Below are 21,154 nucleotides of genomic sequence, written 5' to 3' on the forward strand. Positions count from 1 at the left end.
GTTCCTCAAACAGTTGAAAATAGAGCTACCATACGATCCAGCAATTGCACTACTGGGTATTTACCACAAAGATACAAACGTAGGGATCCGAAGGGTTACGTGCACCCCAATGTTTATAGCAGCAATGTCCACAATAGCCAAACTGTGGAAAGAGCTAAGATGTCCATCGACAGATGAATGGATAAAGAAGAGGTGGTATATATACACAATGGAATATTATGCAGCCATAAAAAGGAATGAGATCTTGCCGTTTGCAATGACATGGATGGAACTGGAGCATGTTATGCTGAGTGAAATAAGTCAATCAGAGAAAGACATGTATCATATGACCTCACTGATATGAGGAATTCTTAATCTCAGGAGAAAAACTGAGTGTTGCTGGAGTGGTGGGGGTAGGAGGGATGGGGTGGCTGGGTGATAGACATTGGGGAGGGTATGTCCTATGGTGAGCGCTGTGAATTGTGCAAGACTGTTGAATCACAGATCTGTACTTCTGAAACAAATAATGCAACATATGTTAAGAAAAAAAAAAGAAGATAGCAGGAGGGGAGGAATGAAGGGGAGTAAGTCGGAGGGGGAGAAGAACCATGAGAGACGATGGACTCTGAAAAACAAACTGAGGGTTCTAGAGGGGAGGAGGGTGGGGGGATGGGTTAGCCTGGTGATTGATATTAAAGAGGGCACATTCTGCGTGGAGCACTGGGTGTTACGCACAAACAATGAATCATGGAACACTACATCATGAACTAATGATGCAATGTATGGTGATTAACATAACAATAAAAAATTTTAAAAAAAGTGCAGATACTACAAAGTGTATAGGACCCATCTGAAGCGTGGGGCACCTGAAGACCTATGAGCAGACATATCCTCTGTGCTAGGAGCACATCTGCTGGCCAAAACATACAGCTTACTGAACATTTGTTAAGTGTCCACTAAGTGGGAGCTTCTGGAGATTAAAAGATGAGTAAGGAATGGTCCCTGCCCACAAGAAGCCTACTGGGAAAGCAGACATAAACATCAGTTAAATGAATCTGAAAAGACTATATGATCAAAGTACGCACAAAATGCCCGTAAGAGAATAAAGAAAGAAGCATTTAGCTCAAATCAGAGATGCACAGATTGCTTCTTGAGGAGAAAATACTGCTACTCAGGCTTGAAAGACGAAGAGGATTGGCCAACGGAAGGAGTGGGAAGGTTTTAGTAATGGCTTTATGGACAGGTTTTACACAGAGGCTTGACCTGGAGAGAACTGTGAAAGATCTGTTTTTTCCATTTAAATCAAAGCATAGAGTTCAAGGGGAGAGTGACAGAAAACAATGTTGGAGAACAAAATCATGGATGGTTGTGTTGGAGCTCAGAAGTCATCACATGGGCACTGAGAGGCCAAGACAAACACTGGGAGGAAGAGATGTCTTAGAGAAAGACGAGGTCACCGCAAAGGGCTAAGGAGGGATGACTTAAGGTTGGGACAAGTTTCCAGGGGCAGGTCAATGAGTCTGTCCTGTGCACTGCATAAAGTAATTCAGAAATCACCATCAGGGCCGTGGCAGTCACCTTGATGACCCTCTAACATTTACCACTCCTCAGGTATTGACCACATTTGCCATTTATTTTATTATTTTTTTAAACTGAGATATAATTGACATATAACATATTAGCTTCAGGTAAACATGTGATTCTACATTTGTAGACACTATGAAATGATCTCCACAATTAAGTCTAGTTAGTATCCACCACCATAGTTACAAAAAAATTTCTTCTTGTGATGACATCTTTTAATATTTACTCTTAGAAACTTTCAAATATGCCATACAATAATATTAACTACAGTCACTGTGCTCTATGTTACTACACATTACATTATTTATTTTATAACTGGGAGTTTGTACTTTTGGCCACCTTCACCCACTTCACCCTCCTCCCCTCTGGCAACCACCAGTCTGTCCTCTGTATCTATGAGCTTGGTTGTTTTGTTTTGTTTTGGTTGATTCATTACATTAGATTCGACGTATAAGTGAAACCATAGGTATTCGTCTTTCTCTTCCTGACTGATTTCACCTAGCATACATAATGCCCTCAAGGTCCAACTGTATTGTCACAAAGGCAGAATTTTCTTCTTTTTTTTTATGGCTGAGTAGTATTTCTGGATGGCGGATGAGATAGGGGACACGAAACTCTGCACTAATCACTAGGCTTGGACACCTGCTGATCAGAGAATTCTATGAATAGGACTCCTTGCAATGAGATGCAGCACCTTGGGAGGACAGGTCTGGGCTGCACTGCACAGCATTCCCTAATTTAAAGGCACCCCAGTAATTCCAGTTTGGCATGTGCAAAGACAATGCTCCTGGTATCCTGATTTCTGATAGGCTTTTTACAAAGGTCTTCCCTGTGCAATGAATCATGCTCCAAGGTGACTGAGCCCCTATCTATCTTACTCACTGGAGTCCCAACACAGGGCTGGACAAATAATGGGCCCTCAAACAGTAGCTAAATGGATGAGGAAAAAGTGGTAGAACTTAGGAACATCGATTTCATTCAACAGGGGACACCGCCTTCATCCTGGGGCTTTGACAGGCCACACAGATTCCAGCTTTGCCCAGGGGGTACATGGTGGCTGACAGAGTAGTCAAACGCACAGTCACTTCTAAGAGAGAGTTCAAGGCCTGGGGCTCAGTGTTTCAAGATTGTGCTCATTATTCTCCCTGCCTCTTGACAACCTGCTCTTTCTTTCCCTGAATTCATACTTCTGCTGGATAGCACGCAACCCCCAACCAATTATCTAAGCCAGAAAACAGAAGGCAGTATCTTTACTTCCCACATCCAATTTATCTAGGCTTCATGACTTCCTGCCCCAAATGGCACTGGAGCCCATCCCTTCTTCTAGGTTCCTTTGACCACTGTCTCAGTTCAAGCCCTCACCTCCACATAACTTTCCGTAGCTTCCCTGGTGCCCCTATTACTCAGCTGCCAGAGTGACCCCTCTCAATGCAAAGATGATCACATCTCTCCTCAGCTAGAAAAATCACTTGGATTCCTACCATCAATCAAGTTTTGAGATACCCAATCTTAATGAGCTGATTAAACTGAACTTGGCAGTGCCTGACAGAGGTCATCAGGAAATCAATCCATGTTAGATTTATGTTCATCATTTATTTACTATACTTTTTGGTAGAGGTAAACTGAATTTTGAGATCTTCTTTCTTTCTGTATTTCCAGATTGGACATTCTTGAGAAAATGGAAGGAAAAAACGAATGAAGAAAACCACAATGAGATACCACCCTTCATACCCATAAGGATAGCCATTTATTTAAAAAAAAAAAAAAACAGAAAACAAGTGTTGGGTATGATGTGGAGAAATTGGAACCCTTGGGTACTGTTGGTGGGAATGTAAAATGGTATAGGTGCTATGGAAAACAGGATGGCAGTTTCTCAAAAAACTAAAAACAGAATGACCATATGATCCAACAATTCCACTTCTGGGTATATTCCCAAAAGAACTGAAAGCAGGAACTCAAACACAGATATTTGTACACCCATGTTCATATCGGCATTATTCACAAGAGCCAAAAGGTAGAAGCAACCCAAGCGTCCCTTAACAGATGAATGGATAAACAAGATGTGGTGTATACATACAATGGAATGTGATTCAGCCTTAAAAAGGAAGGAGGAAGTTCTGACACATGCTACAACAGGGATGAACTTTGAAGACATTATGCTAAGTGAAATAGGCCAGTCACAAAAAGACAAATACTGTAGGAGTCTACTTATGTAATGTACCTAAGGTAGTCAGATTTCTGAGATAGAAACTAAAATGGTGATTCCCTGGGCTTGGGAGACAAAGAGAAGGGGAGTTTAATGGGCTTAATGGGCACCGAGTTTCCATTTTTATAAAATGAAGAGTTCTCGTGATTAGCTGCATGATAACATGAAGGCACTTAACACTACTGAACTGTACACTTAAAAATGGTTAAGACAGTAAATTTTATGTTAAGTGTATGTTATCACAATGTAAAACAGAGTGAGGAAATGAGCTACCAAATGCTTATAAGTATATAGAAAATAATACCTGTGGCCATATATTTTAATCATGGTCGTAAATTCTGGACATGCTAATCAGAATTTATAAAAACATGACACATACACAGGTACCATGGTTGTGCCTACAGACCCTGACCCGCCATCTCTCTCCTACTTTTAATCCTACCTGCCCAAACCCCACAGTGCATCTCCCCAGGAAACAGCTGTCTGCTCATCTACACTTGGCTATTTTTTTCTTCAGTGTGCTCCCCAGCCAGGCCTTAACCTGTGGACTCCTCTTAGTGTCCCTTTTATGCTCAGCAGGACTCTCTCCTCCCAGCACTCCTCTGGTCTGCTCACAAAATTTCCCTCTCCCAGAATCTCTTCTCTCCTGTCTGCCTCTCCTACTTGCAAACATCTCAGAGCCCAGCACAGAATCCAGTTCATCTGTGAATCTTGGAGAGAATTTTCCAGAAGAACTGAGGGGAGTGATTTGGGATTCCTAAGGGGTGGGGGCCTAGGACCAAATCTTCAGTTAATATTCTTCCCCACTTTGTCCTCCCAGCTGAGGGAATACTACAGACTTCCAATAGCGTCATGTCTTCAACTACAGAGAAGAAAGCAGTAGACTAGGGGCTTCAGACTGATTTTCACTTAGGACTCCTTATAACACCCCACTAGCCCCTTCCCATACTACCCTTCTCCTGAGATGGGCTCTGGCTATTTATTCCAGGCTGGCTGTGGCTATGGCACTGAGAGTAAGCTGAACAAGGTGGAAACTGGGGGAAATGTCATGATAGGGACATTTGGGTTGAGGACAAAAGGGTTCCTGTGAACCAGGCTTAGGACTCAGATTACACAATCCTGGCTGGAAGCAATCTCCATGTCAAGAAAGATTTGTTCTGGAAGTCTCTGGTTTTCTAAGTCACCCAACACATTAGAAGGCATGAAGAGGATCCCTACATGAAGAGGATCCCTTCCTAGACCTCCCAGGGGTGGGCTGTTTACAACACCACTCTCCGCCCTGAATCACATACTGCCTGGCCTTCACTCAGAATGGGTTCACAGGCATGTGCCCGTTCTCCCGGGCAAAGAGAACATGCATCTGACACTTACAGGTTCTCCACACAGAAGACTCTCAATAAATATGTCCTGATCTGTGGAAGCATCTCAGTGCTACTTTTCCATCTTGAGAAACTAACATGTTCTTGTGTCCAAGCAGCTTATTACTAGATTTAAGTAACTATCTAGCCAGGGTCCAAGTAACAAACATATTTCTTTCAATGGTCTTCCAGTTTATTGCGTGGTACTTAATTGAGGCTGAGAGTATTTACACCTGTAACATCAAAAAAGGTATAAACAACATGGCGATACTTTAATTCTGCTTCATTTTGCCAAGTTGCTGGAGCAGACACCTCGTGACATCCGTAAATCAGAGTAGGAAATTTTTTTCCAATTATGTTTTAATTCATGGGCAATCATTCTCTACAGCAGGTGGCAAGTTGAGGGGGGCTAGACGTCAGGGAGCATGAAGTCAGGCTGGTGAAGTATTGAGTAATTTTAATTTGAATTTTTACAAATGAGTACTGCAGGGGTAGCAGAGACAAAATGTGCCTGTGAACTGAAGCCAGGTGAACAGGATGTATAACGGCAGTACCAAATGCATCTAGAACCATCTCCTCAGCCAACTGCAATGCAATCTAACACAGATGCTGTTTCTCACTTGAATTCTCTGATTGCCTTGGTCTAATTAATTTCATCATGAGACCGTCTTCTCATTTTTTGCTCGAGGATCCTGAACATGACCTTGAGATTATTCAAATAACTGCAGTGTCATTTAGGAATTGACCCATGTGACAAAAACACATTCTTTTGCAGAATATGCCATTTTCCACTATTTGGAACATCCATGCCCAGAGAAATTAGTGAAAAACTTCTCCCAGAAGGATCTATGTATCCTACTGAAATTTCACTCTTAATCCGTTTGCTAAACATTTACTAAACATGTTATGTGAATGACATTTTAAAATACAGAAATTAATATGACAAGCCTCTGACCTCAAAAAACTTCCAATCAAATAGGAAAGACACTAAGATGAGCCAAACTCCTGTGCAAACCCTGGCCCACACCGGCTCTCCCTACCTCCCCATCTCAGGAATGGACACACCATCTGCCCAGCTATTTACATCTGAAACCTGGGCATGATTCTTGATTCCACCACGCCCCATCTCTATGGCTACCACCCAGATCCAAGCCACTCTCCTCTTGTCGCCTTTCTGTGGCTCCAGTGCCTTAAATTAAATGTCCCCTCCTCAAGAAGCCCTCCCTGACCGCTCCATCAATTACTGCTCAAGACATTTCCTTTCATTTTCCCTTTCTACACTTATTTCTAAGTTACCTGTGACTGCCTCTCTTTTCCTGCCAGCTGTAAACTGACCCCGTGGGGGCTGTTGGCAACTGTGCCCCTTGGCTAGAACCCTGCCCCGCCCCCTACAGGAGGCACGCAGAAAAGACATGTTGATTGATGATTGTCCAGTGTCCGTTACAAAGAACACCAAAACCAGGATGGCAGAAATGGAGGAATGTACAGTGAGGAACGAACACTTCCTTTTGATTGGGAGAACAGCTTCTAGAGGAGCGATCCTAGGTACTGTGCTTTAGAGGAAAAGTTTGTGCATCTCAAAACGCATGCAAGGCTCCGCAACTAGCAAAAGACAAGCCCCAAAGGCATGGCTAGTCCAGCTAAGTCTGAACAACGGAAAGGATGCCCGAAATGGCTGGAACCCAGAACACAAGCACAGATGTGCTGAGAGGACAGCACGCAGAGGGGAGTGTCTGAGTGACACAGTAAGGGGTTGGAATTTTATTTTTTTAGACCATGGAAAGTCACTGAAAAGTTTTGAGGATGAAAAATTAATATATTCTAAACTACATTTCATAAACACTGAGAAAAACTGTTGTAACTTAAAAACCAGCCAACCACCCAAAATGGCATCACTTTTAAGAGAACTACATACACATCCACCTATATTTGGAGGCGGAGAAAAGAAGGATTTGGATCGCATCTGTAAATGCCAAAGGAGAGAGGGGCTCACAGTCGGTGACCCTGTGTCTCCAAGAGGATGAGCTGACTACAGATCAGGTTTTGGTTTACGAAGGCAATGAACAGCCACGTTAACATTTCCAAATGGTTTCAAAGTAAAAGGCATGAGGATGGAGGATAATGAAGCTGGCAGCTGGATTCCAGGACTGGAGCTGGGTCCTGGGCTGGGACATGATTCCAAGCGAGCACATTACACATTCCGGAACAGTTTAGTCAAACAATATTGAACAGATGGGATCATAATCCTTACACAGACATTAACACTAAAGACCTACATATGATATTAAACAAAGTGAGTGATGAATGACTCCATCTCGGCCACAATAAAAGGCTGAAACTACTGCAAGGGATCAAAGACCTCCAACAAAATATGCCTTTCAAAGCATCGATAACCCAGGTGCTCGGAGGGCTTTACCAATACGGCTTATTCAAGACCGATTTATCTGATGAGCGCAACTCTCCTCAACAGCGCTGTAGTAAGATGGGGGAGCTGACCAGTATGGGCAAAGGCAGTTAACTGGGACTTGTGCTTGCACGAGTTCTGGAGGGAAGAAGAGGCCCAGGAGCCTGCAGCCACAATATTGCACTAACTAGTGGTTGGCTTTTTTTCCCCTTTGGGTTTTTTGTTTGTGTTTTGTTTTGGCTCAAGCGAGATGTCAAATCTGGGCTTCAGCTTGCCTATAAAATGAGGAATCCAGAAACATGATCAAAGGTCCCTCCCAGTTGTAAATGCCTGTGACAATGAAGAAATTCCTTGCAGGCACACCTGCTTTCCACAAACCAGGGAAGGGACTTGAGCCAAGGACGGATGCCTCCCAGCTCATCCAGGCTCAGTGTCTGTGAGTAGTGCTGAGGTCGGGGTAGGGGGTTGCTCAGGCAAGGAGTTGGCCCCAGGTCTGAATACACGCCCAGCTGGCGAAAGGCAGGTAGTGACGTGGTCACTGCATGGGCCGGGCATCAGTAGGTGTGGACTCCTACCACAGCTCTATGAGACCGTGGGCTGGCAAGCCGGGACAAACTCCACATCTCAAACGGGGATGGAGTCACAGTGAGGATTATGAGACAACAGATGTAAGATGCTGAGTGCAGTGCCGGACATACGGCCACTCCTCGGTACGTGACAGTCCTAGAAGACGTCGTTGTCAGTTTTATCTCACTTAGCTGTTGCATTTACCTCCGCTGCTTTCTAGGACATACTCTCTGTGGGAAAGATAAAATTATGGAGCCTCACGAAATTGGGAATGATCCCAAAGTCCTTTCTTCTGGTTCCCTGTTCTTAGGCATTTTCACCGTCACTACCATGTCAGCCACGCTGACTGCCCAAGGTCACCCAGCCGTGAAGTCCATCTAAAACACTATCATTTGTGTCCTCAGGGTCCCCCCAGCACCTGGAAGTAGTGAACGTAACTTCCCACGCTCCTGGATGCTTAAGAATCAAAGTTCTCTGTTATTACAGTAAGTTTATAAATTGAGCTAAAAGTGCCTAAGACCAAGGGATCATGCACTGAGTAACCAAAGAGCCAATTCTAAAATATTAGACAATTACGAAAATGATAACGAAGCCTGTAACAGTCCGAAGCAAAAAAATCTGAATACACAATCTCATTTATTTAATGATTACAACAAAGTACAATTATGTACGTACAGAGCAAGCACTGGCAAGCGACTTGGAAATTGGCGGGGCTGACTTGCTACGGAGGCGCGAGGCTTGACTGCACAAGTTTCATTTTTATCGAGTGACTTGAATGGGGTTGGCACAATAAACGCAACAGTGACAGTCACGGGGAAGGAGGCGCTGCCGTTCACTTACCCTGGGTTATATAACATGACCGCAGACAGGTTCTCACAAGACTTGGAGAGGTCAGTCATGGACAAGCTGAAGGAGGACAGAAGGCCACTCTAAGAGCAGACACAGGGCAGAGCGGTTACCTTAGTGGGGAAGAGAGGGCCAGCGCCCTGGACTCACTGCTTCCACCCGGTGAGAAACCATGAGGCGCACACCCCCCCCCGTTAGCACACACCAAAACTGGTCTATCTGGGGAGGGGGGGCACATCAGGGAGAGCTGGGCGATGGATGCCTCTCAAACCCAAGCCTCAGCTAGGCACAGTGGGGCACCAGGGCCCCAACATGTCCAGACCGGGAGAGCTAGCCAGGAACTGCATCACCGTGGGGATTTCCGTGACCATGCTGCGCAAAAGTGGAGGGAAGGGTCGCCCTCCATTGCTGGCAGGAGCCGTGTCCTGTTCTCAGCAGCACTCACTACGTGTACTGAAGGACCAAGGTGAGGAGGGAGAGGGCAAGGGAGATCCAAAAAGGAAGTACTTAACCTGTTTCCTTCCATGGAAAGCTACTGGCAAATATATTTTCCTCCCTCTCTCCCTCTGCATCTGTGTACCAAAAGGGACCCTCCAGGGAGACCCTGGGCTGCAACAGATAAGAGGCTTCCCTGGCAGCCCCAGAGAAGGCTGGGATTTGCAGCTTTGTTATTTCCCACTGAAGGCACTGGCACCCCTGAGCAGCCCTCACAGAAGGAGGCTGACTTGCAGGGGGCTATGTGACTCAGGGGTGAAGGGCAAACACTACAGGTCAGCAGATCAGGGCTGCAGCACAGGCTCGCCACTTGCTGGTTAGGGAACAAGTTAGTCTCAGTTTCTCTTCTTGGTCGTCTGTGACATGGGGGTAGGAACAGCTGCTGGGCAGATAAAGCAGTAAAATATGTGTACAAGTTTTATACAATGCCCGGCTCACAGAAATGTCAGCTGCAGTCTTTACTTTCCTCAGTCTAAGGACAGTACAGTGTCCCTAGACAGATTTCTCTCTCATCTCTTCCTCTCTCTTTCTCTCTCTCAGGTCCTCTACCCAACTCCCCCACTCAGCACTTAAAGTGCCCTCTGGATGTCCCTATCCAACCAACTGTCCTAAACTCACCCCCTCTCTGCTTCACACCCCAACCAAAAGTCCAACTCATTGTGGCTGAAAATAAAAAGTGAGCAAACTTTTGAAAGAAACTGACTCTGATATTGGGTTAACTCCTAAAACAGATCCTCACAAGTGGAAGTCACCCTCCAGTTAATGCAAAATAATGCCCAACTCCTTTGGGGGTGGAGGGGTGAAGAGAAGGGTCTAGAAGGAGCCATTTCTCCTTCTGCTCTGGAATTCACCAGCTTGCTCTCCTACTTGATCAGCCAATCATCCACTGAGCAACAACTCCCTAGAATCAGTGCAGGCTACAGAATGACTTTTCTGGCTCCATACTCCAAAAAACCAAAATCAAGCCCCAGCCCCAACAGGATCAGAGTTGGCTCCCGGAGATTTTATGCTGCTCACCTTCCGCTTCTCCCTGAGCTTGGCAGCCTCCTTAGGATGGTTAAAGCGAAACATATTCGTTCTACCCAAGAGTATCACAGCACCTAAGAACATACAAAAACAAAAGTAAGCAACTTGGTTGGTTGACAACATGATACTGTGGAATTTTACAGTTGAAATGTAATTTCCAGTGCACTATAAAACAGTAATAACAAGGGAAAGCCTTAAGTTCCAAAGTCTGCCTACATAAGCCAATTTTAAATCTGCAAGTATTCTGATTTTTACAGCTGAGTGTCACAATACTCATGTTACCAAGGCAGAAGTGCTGGATTCAAGCATTATATTACAAGATTTAAAACTTAATATCCAGATAATTATACTTTTGATTGTTGAGAAGAAAAAAAGAAATACATTCCACAAAGTGATGCTGTAATACCAAGCAAAACGTATAGTCACAAATTTGGGAAATGTTTATTAATGCCAATAAAAGAAGAGATCCCAAAGGAAAAAGTGCTTTCAAAAGAAAACATGGTGAAATCAGCGGAGTCCAGGTAACCACTACTAAAATCTACTTCAGAACTTGACAGGAAAGAACTTGTGTACATGTACGGTCCGTTTACATTGCTTCTTGTTAAAACCCTATTAAAATTTAGATGGCCACATCAGACACATGAGAAAGGCTCCCTTTGATCGATCAGCGTCCTGCTTGTTTGGAAAATGACTGCAGAAGAGGCAAAAGAATTCAATGTAAAAACCCAAGGGTAACAAAAACGTTAGGTGGGGGGCACATTTCAGCATGATTAAGCAAATAAGCAAACAAACACTTTCTATGGTCAGAAGTGTTCAAAGCTGGCATGGGTGCCAAGGAAGGCAGCGAGCTCCTAGTCACTGGAGGCACCTAAGTAAGGGAAACGATGTTCCAGAAGAGATTCACCATGTTCATCTGGTTCCATCCACACCTGAGAGTCTACCACACCTCAGAAAGAGGTGTTCAATCCTTGCCCTGAAAAAGAATGCAACTTATTTGTGAAGACAGAACACACACTGAAAGTCTACCACGCAAGACGGCAGGTGATAAGGTGTCGAGCATCTAAGTGACGCATGCCAGGCTGCCGTAGGTGGGGACACACCTAAGCTGGGTCTCACATGGCAGCGAGAGGACAAGAGAGGTGGTTCCAGTCTGGGGTAACCATGGGGAAGGGCTAAGCCTCAGCAGGAGAACGGGCCTGTCATGTTGGGAGAGAAGGGAGTCAAGTCCACCCAAAATGCAGGGCATCAGAAACAGCAGCAAGAACAGATACTAGATAGATGACACAGAAACACACCATGAGGACCTGGAGAGCCAGGGTGGGGAATATGCACCAAATGCCATAAACTGATGGCCAGAGAAAAGCTTCAGCTCATAGATGTTTGGTGTGCCCCAGGAAACTTTTAAAAACTGAAATTATTAGCTGCCAACAGTTAAAAATCTGCAGTTTTCACATAAAGCTCTGAGTTTCTTTCTGATTTCCCTTCAAAAACTAGAAGGTATGGTATCAGTAGATCTTATTGCCACTTGGCAAAAATCCCTGGGCTGCTGAAGGCTGCCTCTTTTGGACAGGGCACGTGACCTCTGAGTGACCACAGTCACCAACCTCGTCCCTTGGCTACTATTTCCACCTGGACCCTGCAAGTAATACCATAGCCCCAGATAGCTATTTTAGAGCTTCAGACCAGTATATCCACCAGCCTACTCAACATATGGCTTCATATTCTCAAAGGAGTTTCAAATTCAATATGGGACAGGTTTAGATCATAACCCCAGGGAACAACTGAAGGGTTGGTTCTGGTGGTTGTCATTATTTTGTGGAAAAGGAGTCAATATGGAAAGGAAAACACCGTTTCAGTAGACCTAGAGTGACAGCAGTGGATATTAACCAATCTACAATCTACGTATCCCCCCTCATGTAAAATTGCATTCGTATATTTTCCAGTTATGGAAAGGCACCATGACCATAATTAAGAAAGGTGCTTTCCATGCCTCTTATGACCACGGACTCAGAACTGGGTGCCATACAGAGAAGTCAAAAGTTAAACAGCCATGTCTAGGATATATGTATATTTAATGCTCTCAAAGTGAAATTAGAGATTAATAAGGCAATCACATTCAGTGTATTAATTACATTTAATACAATTCTTTTTTTTTCTGTTAATCAAATGCCCAGCCATGCAGGTTGAAAATTGCTAAAATATGTTAATGGAAAAATAGAATGATATTTCAGAGACATATTTCATATCATATTAAATCACTGAAAATAATCTTGCCACCCATGTATTTACATGAAATATACACAAAAATCCCTCTAAGAGTTATACAAGAAAACAAAACTACCCATGACCATTCCTTGTTTCCATCTAAATAATGTGCACAAACTGCCTGCCACATAAGAAGAGGCTTCATTAAGGCTGGTTTCTATTTCATTAGATTCCTTTACTCAACAAAAACCCAGTGACTTAAAGAATTTCCTTCATTTTTACATTATGCTGCTGTTAATTCCTTCATTCACTGAACAAGTACCTCATGAAGCTGACTGCACGCTAACCCCTGTGATAAGCACTGGCGATACAGAGTTGAACGAGTCAGACATATGCCTTGCCCTCGTGGGAGGGGGAGGTGAATAATCAAAAAATTCCACAACCAGATGCAAAGCTACAACTGAAGGAGAGACCCTGTGCCCAGTGCTCAAAGAGCACATAAGAAGAGAGCTGATTATAGGGGAGGTTAGGAACAGGTTTCCACCACCTGAGGGAGGTGGAAAGTGGTGCCTAAGACAAGCTCTGAGGATGAAGCAGGGGCAGTGAGGGAGTGCCATATATAAAGGTCGGCTGGCAGTTAAAGATGATGATGGTGGTGCTGGTGATGCTGAGCGCTTAGAAGATGGTTAAATGCCTACAGCAGAGGGAACAGGGAAGAACAGTACACATGATGAAGCTTGAGGGAGGGAAGGGAACAGACCACATAGAATCTTTCAAGATACAGAGAAGTAACTTTTATTTCATGTAGGTACAGAGGAAGACAGTGAAGGGCTTTGTGAAGCAGCATTACATGATTTGATGACAGTTGTAGAAAGTTTGTTCCTTCAACTGCTTGAAGAAGGAACCAAAGAGGGCAAGAATAGATGAAGATAAACAAGGTAGGAGGCTATTGCAAAGGTCCAGGTCAAAGGCAACAGTGGTTCAGCAAGGAAGAGGAGACAAGGAGGAAAATAAACAAGTCAGGAAGATATTTAGGAGATAGGATCAACAGGACTCCACGATGGGCTAGATATGGGGAGAAGGGAGGTGAGGGAGATGCTCCTGGGTTTTGGCCTGCAACAACTAGCTGGATGGGGAACTGTTCACAAAGACTGAGAACAATGGAAAAGGACCAACACTGGGTTGTGAGAGAAATTGTGAGCTTGGTTTTATGCATTAAATCTGAGATGCCTTTGGAAGGTGGAAATATGAAGCTCTGGAAGAAAAACCTGGGACATCTATCAATCTATCAGTCTATCTACCAACCCACCTACTGAACTACTTACTCTCAAATATATATAAATATAAATATATACGTAGAATATAAATGTATATATAAAATACAAATATATATAAAACATATATATATATACACATGCACATCCATAAGTGTACATATCTACTTAACATCTGTGTGTAAGGTTGAGACCTGGAGCCCCAACCTCTTGATGCAGCCAACAGCAAGCTAAGCTTAACCTCTCCAGAATTCAGTTTCCTTATCTAGTCATTAAACTGGATATTTTCTGAGGTTCCTTTCAGATTTTAAACTCTTTAACTATGAACTACTCCTTGATCTGAGGTTAACATGATTAATCACAGCAGATGGACTTTTCTGATGCACTCAGTTTGTAATTTCTAGAGCATACCTAAGCCTCCTTGTAATATATGATGACTTCTCTGAGATTACCTCAGAGCCCGTTAAATACCACAAGGTAGACAAATTCTAGACAGTCTTTAAAGGAAATGGAAGGGAAATGACATTGTAAAAGGGGACACAGAGGCACTTGTTAACAACCAAAAAAAAAAAAAGAAAAGAAAAAAGCTTCACTTAAATCTCTTTGAATGAAACCATGGAAGGCTGATTTCACAGGAGATTTTCTGTTTTAGTATTTCAGGTACACTGAAAATGAAACTAAACATGTAAACATTTCTAGGGATTTCTAAGGAGTATAGGGACAATAATCATTAATATCACTATTCATTACCCTCCTCAAATTTTATGTGAGATTTTCTAATTCCGCTACTGCACAAATAAATCAACTTTTTTTTCCTATTAAATGTTGTCATATGAATATTTCTGAGGTGACAATGTACAAATTAATTAATTCTGGGTTATAATTAATGTAAAAATGTAAGAAAACTGTATTCCCAAAAGTGAATGGTCCAATATGATAGGAGTTTAGAGGCTGAAAAATAAGGGGCCTTGTGAAATTCTGCTTCAGGCTCCAAATTCTAAATTTAATCACTTTAGAAAGCCCCATCCCCACCCCATACACACGGACAGGCTATAACACACTACTAGAGCATGCCCAGTGAGAGAGGTTTTTATTTTGGATACAACTGCCAGAAAAGCAAAGCTCTGCCTAGGAACCTAATTTTCTAGGATGGTACTGAGATGTAGGTCAGGGTGAGATAGGATGGGTGAAGTTCTTAAAATGTGCTTATGTGGGATGATTTTCCTTTGGATTTAAAACATCTGCAAAACATTTATATTAAAATAAGTTAATGATAATGGCACCATTTGGGGGACCTGATAAAGAAAAGGACTAATTTCCACTAATATATGCCAGGACTTGAGAACACATTACATAATATGTTCGAAGGCCTTGGACTCTTGTGACATTGACATTATTATTTCAGACACCTGAATTATAGTAATTTTTCTCTAACTCAAAATGGCTTCGGGCGGTGAGATGGGGAAGATTAAGATCTGACATGGTGCTTGTGGTAAGAAAATTTCATATGGATACTAATGAATTCAACCAGGACACATGGCTTGGGGTTCACAGCTGGCTTGCAAGAAGAGTGACAGGCACTCAGCATCAAGGGTAGCGGATGTCAGTGTCAAAGCACACCATCGGGTCGTCTGCTGCTGTTTGTGAAGGCTATAAATACACATGACACCTTCCCAAAAAGCTACAGAGGCCCGGCCACCTCCCTTTCAACATTTATAATTCAAATATGGATTTATAATTTCCTGCTTTAGATAAATCACTTAAACCCTTGTTTACTCTTGGTAAAGTAAAAATTGCAAACCTGGATTGTGAGACTCTGGAAAAGAAAGTAAATCCATTGTCAGTCTTTGTCATTGAGGTTTCTGGCCAAATAATCGATCAAGAATTATTTGCCCAACTGTATGCACATGCTAAACGTGGAGCCGTGTAAAATTCCAAGATGCTCTAGTCCCATCACCCCAAATAAGTGTTTAGATGTGTGTGGGGACAGGGGTGGGGTACATGGGGATGGATTTTTTTTCTTCTGAAAGCCTCAGGGGAGATACAAAAAGAGTATATGGAACAAGTCTCATCCTTCTGAAGGAAAATGCAGAAAGTGTATGAAATAATTAGAGGGTGATTCCAGACAGTAGACAATAAGATGACAAATTCTAAGGTACTGAATGGAAGGCATTATACTAACTGGTCAAGCTATTATTAAATTTCTTTATTTCATATTCTTTGTTACTGACAATACTGCTTATTCTGTTAGTAACAAGCTCAACTACTCAGTTCTAGCCTCCTACACACTCCAAGCTGTCAATATTTTATTGTTCCTTCCAAAATAGTTCTTCCAAAATGCTTCCCTTCACTCTAAGCAACAATGATCTCTTACCTCCAGTCCCCTTTCGTTACTGCTCATCTCCAAGCCCCCTTGGGCTACATAAACATGGCACCATCCTTCATCTCAGCGACATTACGCATCTACCGAATGGTGAGCACCTTCTAGTCTGTGGTTCCCAAGCCGTACAAACCCGCCATGAGTCAGCAGCCCTGGTCCTCCACTGCTCCTGTCCTCCACCTCACCCACCCTCCAGGCTTCAGACATTTCTTCACTACGCACTTTGGTCAAGCACATCTATGTCACATCTACATTACTTCTTCACCACGTGCCATTATGACAGATATGTCATTCACTTCAGAATTCAACTTTAGGTAAATTTCTCCTTTTTTGGCAGTCTACAGCCACCCTAGGGGAGGGGTTTCGGTTCTGCACCAGATGGAATAAGCACTCCCCGCCCTTTCTCTCCCACTGAATGCCACTGCCGTGCGGGCAGAATGCAGGCAGCAGTCAGTTGAGGGCCCTGAGAAGTAAACAGTAACAGTTAGGCTGAAGAAGACAGGGATCTGAAGCACCAATGGAAGGATGGGGAATTTACCATTTGCCCCCTCCAGTATTCCCTCCCTTAGCTGAGGAGGAAACCTAACAGCTGACATCAGTGCAAATGAGAACTCCAGGAGATGCCTTCCAGTTCAGGTTTGAGGAGGAGCGAGAGGGTCCCCTGGCAGCAACGCAGGTAGCAACGGGGGGCCCCCAGATGCCTAAACTTATGAGGAAGGGGAAGATCTCTCTCCAATTAGAGGGTGGGGCATACCCTTGTTGCTTCTTCCTCTCTCTCTGCCCTCTCACTTCTTGGCCCCAGACTTGGGCACAAGAGCAGGAAGAACAAGAAAGAGGACTATACAGCACCAGATTTCTAGCCAGATGACAGAAAAGGAAAGACTCTTCAGTGTTGACATAGAAGGAGAAGTTCAGGAAATCAACCTCACAGAACTGTTTATGAACTCCTAGGCCACTTAGATCTGACCCTCAACAGCACACAAAGACTTCAAGAACTGACCTAAGATACAGACCACTGCTCAGGTCCCAGAATGACTCTTGGGTAGTGCACACACAGGGCAGACCAGAATAGCACCACAAAGTCTTTGAAAACTGAATTGGCACTAAAGCCAGAATCACAAAGCACGGAGGCTAATTCTAATTTACAGTCTGAATCCAACCAGGTCCACTGTTTGCCAAAACAAAACAAAGCAAAATCAATGTTTCCCAAAGGATTTAAATAGGACTCAGAGTCTCATAACAAAATATCAAAAATGTCCAGGATGTAATCTAGTATTACTCAGGATATGAAGAACTGGGAAAATCTCAATGTGTATGGCGAAAAAAGCAATCAACAAATGTTATGTGGAGATCACAGAGATATTAGATGTATTTGATAAAGATTTTAAATCAGCTATTATAAAAATATTCAAACACAGGAGACTAATCCTGAAAGGTAAAATGTTTCAACAAATAAAGGATATAAAGAACAATCGATTAAGAACAATCGATTATTATAACTAAAGAATACAATAAGCAAAATTGGATGGGCTCAGTAGAAGGTAGAGAGGAGAAAGTCCATGAACTTGAAGACAGACCAACTGAAATGACCTAATCTGAAAAGCAAAAAGAAAAAAGTTTACCAAAGGATAAAAATAAGTAAACAGAGCCTCAGGGACCTGTGAAAACAATACTGAAATACTTAATAGTCATGTAACTGGAGCCCCAGAACAAGAGAAGGAAGACTATAGAGCAAAGAATGGCTGAAAAATTCCCAAATCTGGAGAAAGACATAAACCTACAGATTCAAGAAAGTCCAAAGATCCAAGATCCAATATGGGTAAATGCCAAGAAACCCATGCCAAGGCACATTGTCAAGCCTCCCTATGGGATGTGAAGCTGAAAGTGACATTTAAAAAGGAACAGAGAGATTATGAAAAATAGATATGATGTCTTTAACAAGAGAAGATGAATCAATAAGAGAATAAGAGGTTAAAGAGTCTGACATTTGGTTGCTGCATACACCGAATTTGGGCACCAAGAAACCATCTTCAATGTGATTGGTTTTGGTCAGCTGGTCTCACATTAGATGTTCATCAGCATCACCCATACAACTTGTGAAAAACTGAAATGCTGGGCCCCATCCCTACATTCTCTGACTCAGGAGGTCTAGGATGGGGCATTTCAAAATGCTCCTAGGGACTGCTGCTATTGTTGATCTGGGGACATGGCTTTTAAGAACTACAGGCTTTGGGTAGAGTCTTTAAAAGAGTCAGGGCTTTGGCTTTCAAAAGCATCTGCTGAAACATCCATGTGCAAGAGACAGGTGTCAGATGTGCAGATCTCAAGTCTGAGGGAAAAATCTAATGATACTGAGTGTTTATGAGCAAGTACAGGTGAGTTCAATGGGAGGCCAGCCACTGATATCTGTTGGCTGCCTATAATGTTCAAAAGGGCTCTTTTGTTCATTACATACCTTGGCTAAATTGCTGGAAGATCCATTTCCCTTGCTGGTTGCACTAAAATTCTTTTTTAATTTGCCACTGAACAACTCACAGCAGCCCTAAAGCAAATGAAAATTTTATCAAAGCCTCCTCAGCTCACTCCCCAGACAGTCACCTGTTTCCTCTTTCTGAGTGCTTGAATAGACAAAAATATACTTTGGCACTGAAGCATAACACATTCAGATGCACCTAGGTGTAAAGTCCCCAGATGCATTTCTGCAGCACGTCTAAAAGGACAGATGAACATTCAACGGCTCTGACAAACCCGCAAGACGACCAAGGGAGTCCACTGATATGAATGGGAAAACTGATTACCTTGTTTAACAACTACCAGCTGTAAAATAACATTTTACAGGAAAAAGACAAAAATAATAATAATTAACATGACAGAATAGGTCCTAGAATTGCACGGAAAATACTTTTTGAATTGTAACTCTCTTGATTTTTGTACCAATTCATATTAAGTATATGGGGAGTGGGGAGAAAGAAGACAAAGAAGAAGAAAAACCTAAGGTCTAAAACTTTACCAAGAACAGCTCAAGGCCTATGGACTAGACGCCATGGTCAAATTCATGCTTTCTTCTCCAGCAATTGCCTCTCTTTCTACAAAATCACAGTATGGAATTATTCTATGAAATTACTCGGTGCAATGATTCTCCGGCATCGTGGGAGTGAGGAAGCCAAGCTCCAGAGAACACGGCAATTGAAGAGCAGGTCAGATGCAATGCTACATATGCCATGCACGGTTTCTTGGAAGAACTCAGAGAGGAGGAGGAGGAGGAGAAAAGCTTCATATACCAGGCTTACGACAAGATCCATTATAAATGTCATTACAGTTAATTCTCACAGTACTAGCAAACACTTTTTATTTTAGTGATGTTACCAGATGGAAACACTCCTGTAATTTTAAGGCAGGGGAAGTACTGTTTATGGAACCTGAAATAAGTAAGGCTGTTAACAGATACAGGTAAAAAAATTTCCTCGCGATGGTGAAAATCTGCTAAATGTAGGTAAATCTCCTATTAGTTGATATTCACAAGTATCTTAAGTGATCTAGATAAGGAAGCGGTAATTACTACCTGTGCTTTTTAATGGGACAGTCTGACTAACACATTTCCAAATGAAGTAATTTACTAATGAAAAGAGACATTTAAATACCAAATATCAGCAAATATTGGAAACTGGTAGTGAAAAGACAGGAAGCTGTTGGTAGTGCAGGGTAAATCCAGAATCCAGTCAAACCCAGTTAATACGTTCAGATCATTGTGACTTGGGTTAACATCCATCTGCTTTCTCTGTTCTTGATACCGTTCCTTAAATTGCTTCATGGGCAAAAGCCAAGATTTTTGGAGTATGAATATACTGCCATGTATTTCTGTAAATTCATGTAACATTAATTCTGTTTCCCAATTATTACAATATTTTAATGAAGTCCAAATTCTTTCTCTTTTTCACTTTGGTCTTGCTTTTTTTGTTAAAAAATCAAATCTTGGGGCGCCTGGGTGGCTCAGTCGTTAAGCATCTGCCTTCGGCTCAGGTCATGATCCCAGGGTCCTGGGATCGAGCCCCGCATCAGGTTCCCTGCTCCGCGGGAAGCCTGCTTCTCCCTCTCCCACTCCCCCTGCTTGTGTTCCCTCTCTCGCTGTGTCTCTGTCAAATAAATAAAATCTTAAAAAAAAAAAACAAACCAAATCTTACAGGGGTGCTTAAGTGGCTCTGTGGTCACTCTTCATTTCAGCTCAGGTCACGATCTCAGGGTCGTGGGATTGAGACCCTTATCAGGCTCTGCACTGAGCATGGAGCCTGCTTAAGATGCTCTCCCTCTCTGTCTCTCTCTGTCTCTCTCTCTCTCTCTATCCCCACTGACCTCCACATCCCCCCATGTGCTCACACGCGCTACTGCTCTCTCTAAAAAAAAAAAAAAAAAAAAAAAAATCTTACAAATATAGCTGAAAATTCTTTTGTAGTCCTGCCTGATCAAAAACCCCCTTTTTCTCCAGAGGTTAAGACCATTCCAAAGTAGGCATGTGTTAGTCCCATTCACATCTTTTTATTTTTACTACATATTTTCAAAACCAAAATCAATACATTATATACTTTGTGTTTTTAAAACATGTTCCAGTTCTCATTTTAATAATCCTCAAAAGTTTAGAATTGTTTGGGTCCCTGGGTGGCTTAGTCATTAAGCATCCAAATCTTGATTTTGACTCAGGTCTTGATGTCAGGGTTGTGAGATTGAACCCTGCGTTGGGCTCTGTGCTCAGCAGGGAGTCTGCTTAAGATTCTCCCCATCTCCCTCTCTCTCTGCCCCACCCCCCTCAGGTGTGCACACACACTCTCTCTAAAA

The 21,154-nt window shown here is 42.8% G+C and overlaps 1 protein-coding gene across 1 annotated transcript in view; it reads right to left on the reverse strand.

Moving 5' to 3' along the window:
• Window positions 1-21,154, reverse strand: part of KIF16B (kinesin family member 16B) — a 312,760-nt gene that overhangs the window by 130,822 nt on the left and 160,784 nt on the right. The window contains exons 16-17 of the mRNA XM_025876849.2: window positions 10,457-10,539; window positions 8,939-9,027 (exon numbers count right to left, since the gene is read on the reverse strand). Of these exons, the coding sequence (XP_025732634.1) occupies window positions 8,939-9,027; window positions 10,457-10,539 (172 nt within the window). The remainder of the gene's footprint in view (window positions 1-8,938; window positions 9,028-10,456; window positions 10,540-21,154) is intronic.

The sequence above is a fragment of the Callorhinus ursinus genome, unplaced genomic scaffold (genome assembly GCF_003265705.2).
Source record: "Callorhinus ursinus isolate GAN/ISIS: 27379988/994484 unplaced genomic scaffold, GSC_fseal_2.0 scaffold29, whole genome shotgun sequence".
NCBI classification, from domain to species: domain Eukaryota; kingdom Metazoa; phylum Chordata; class Mammalia; order Carnivora; family Otariidae; genus Callorhinus; species Callorhinus ursinus.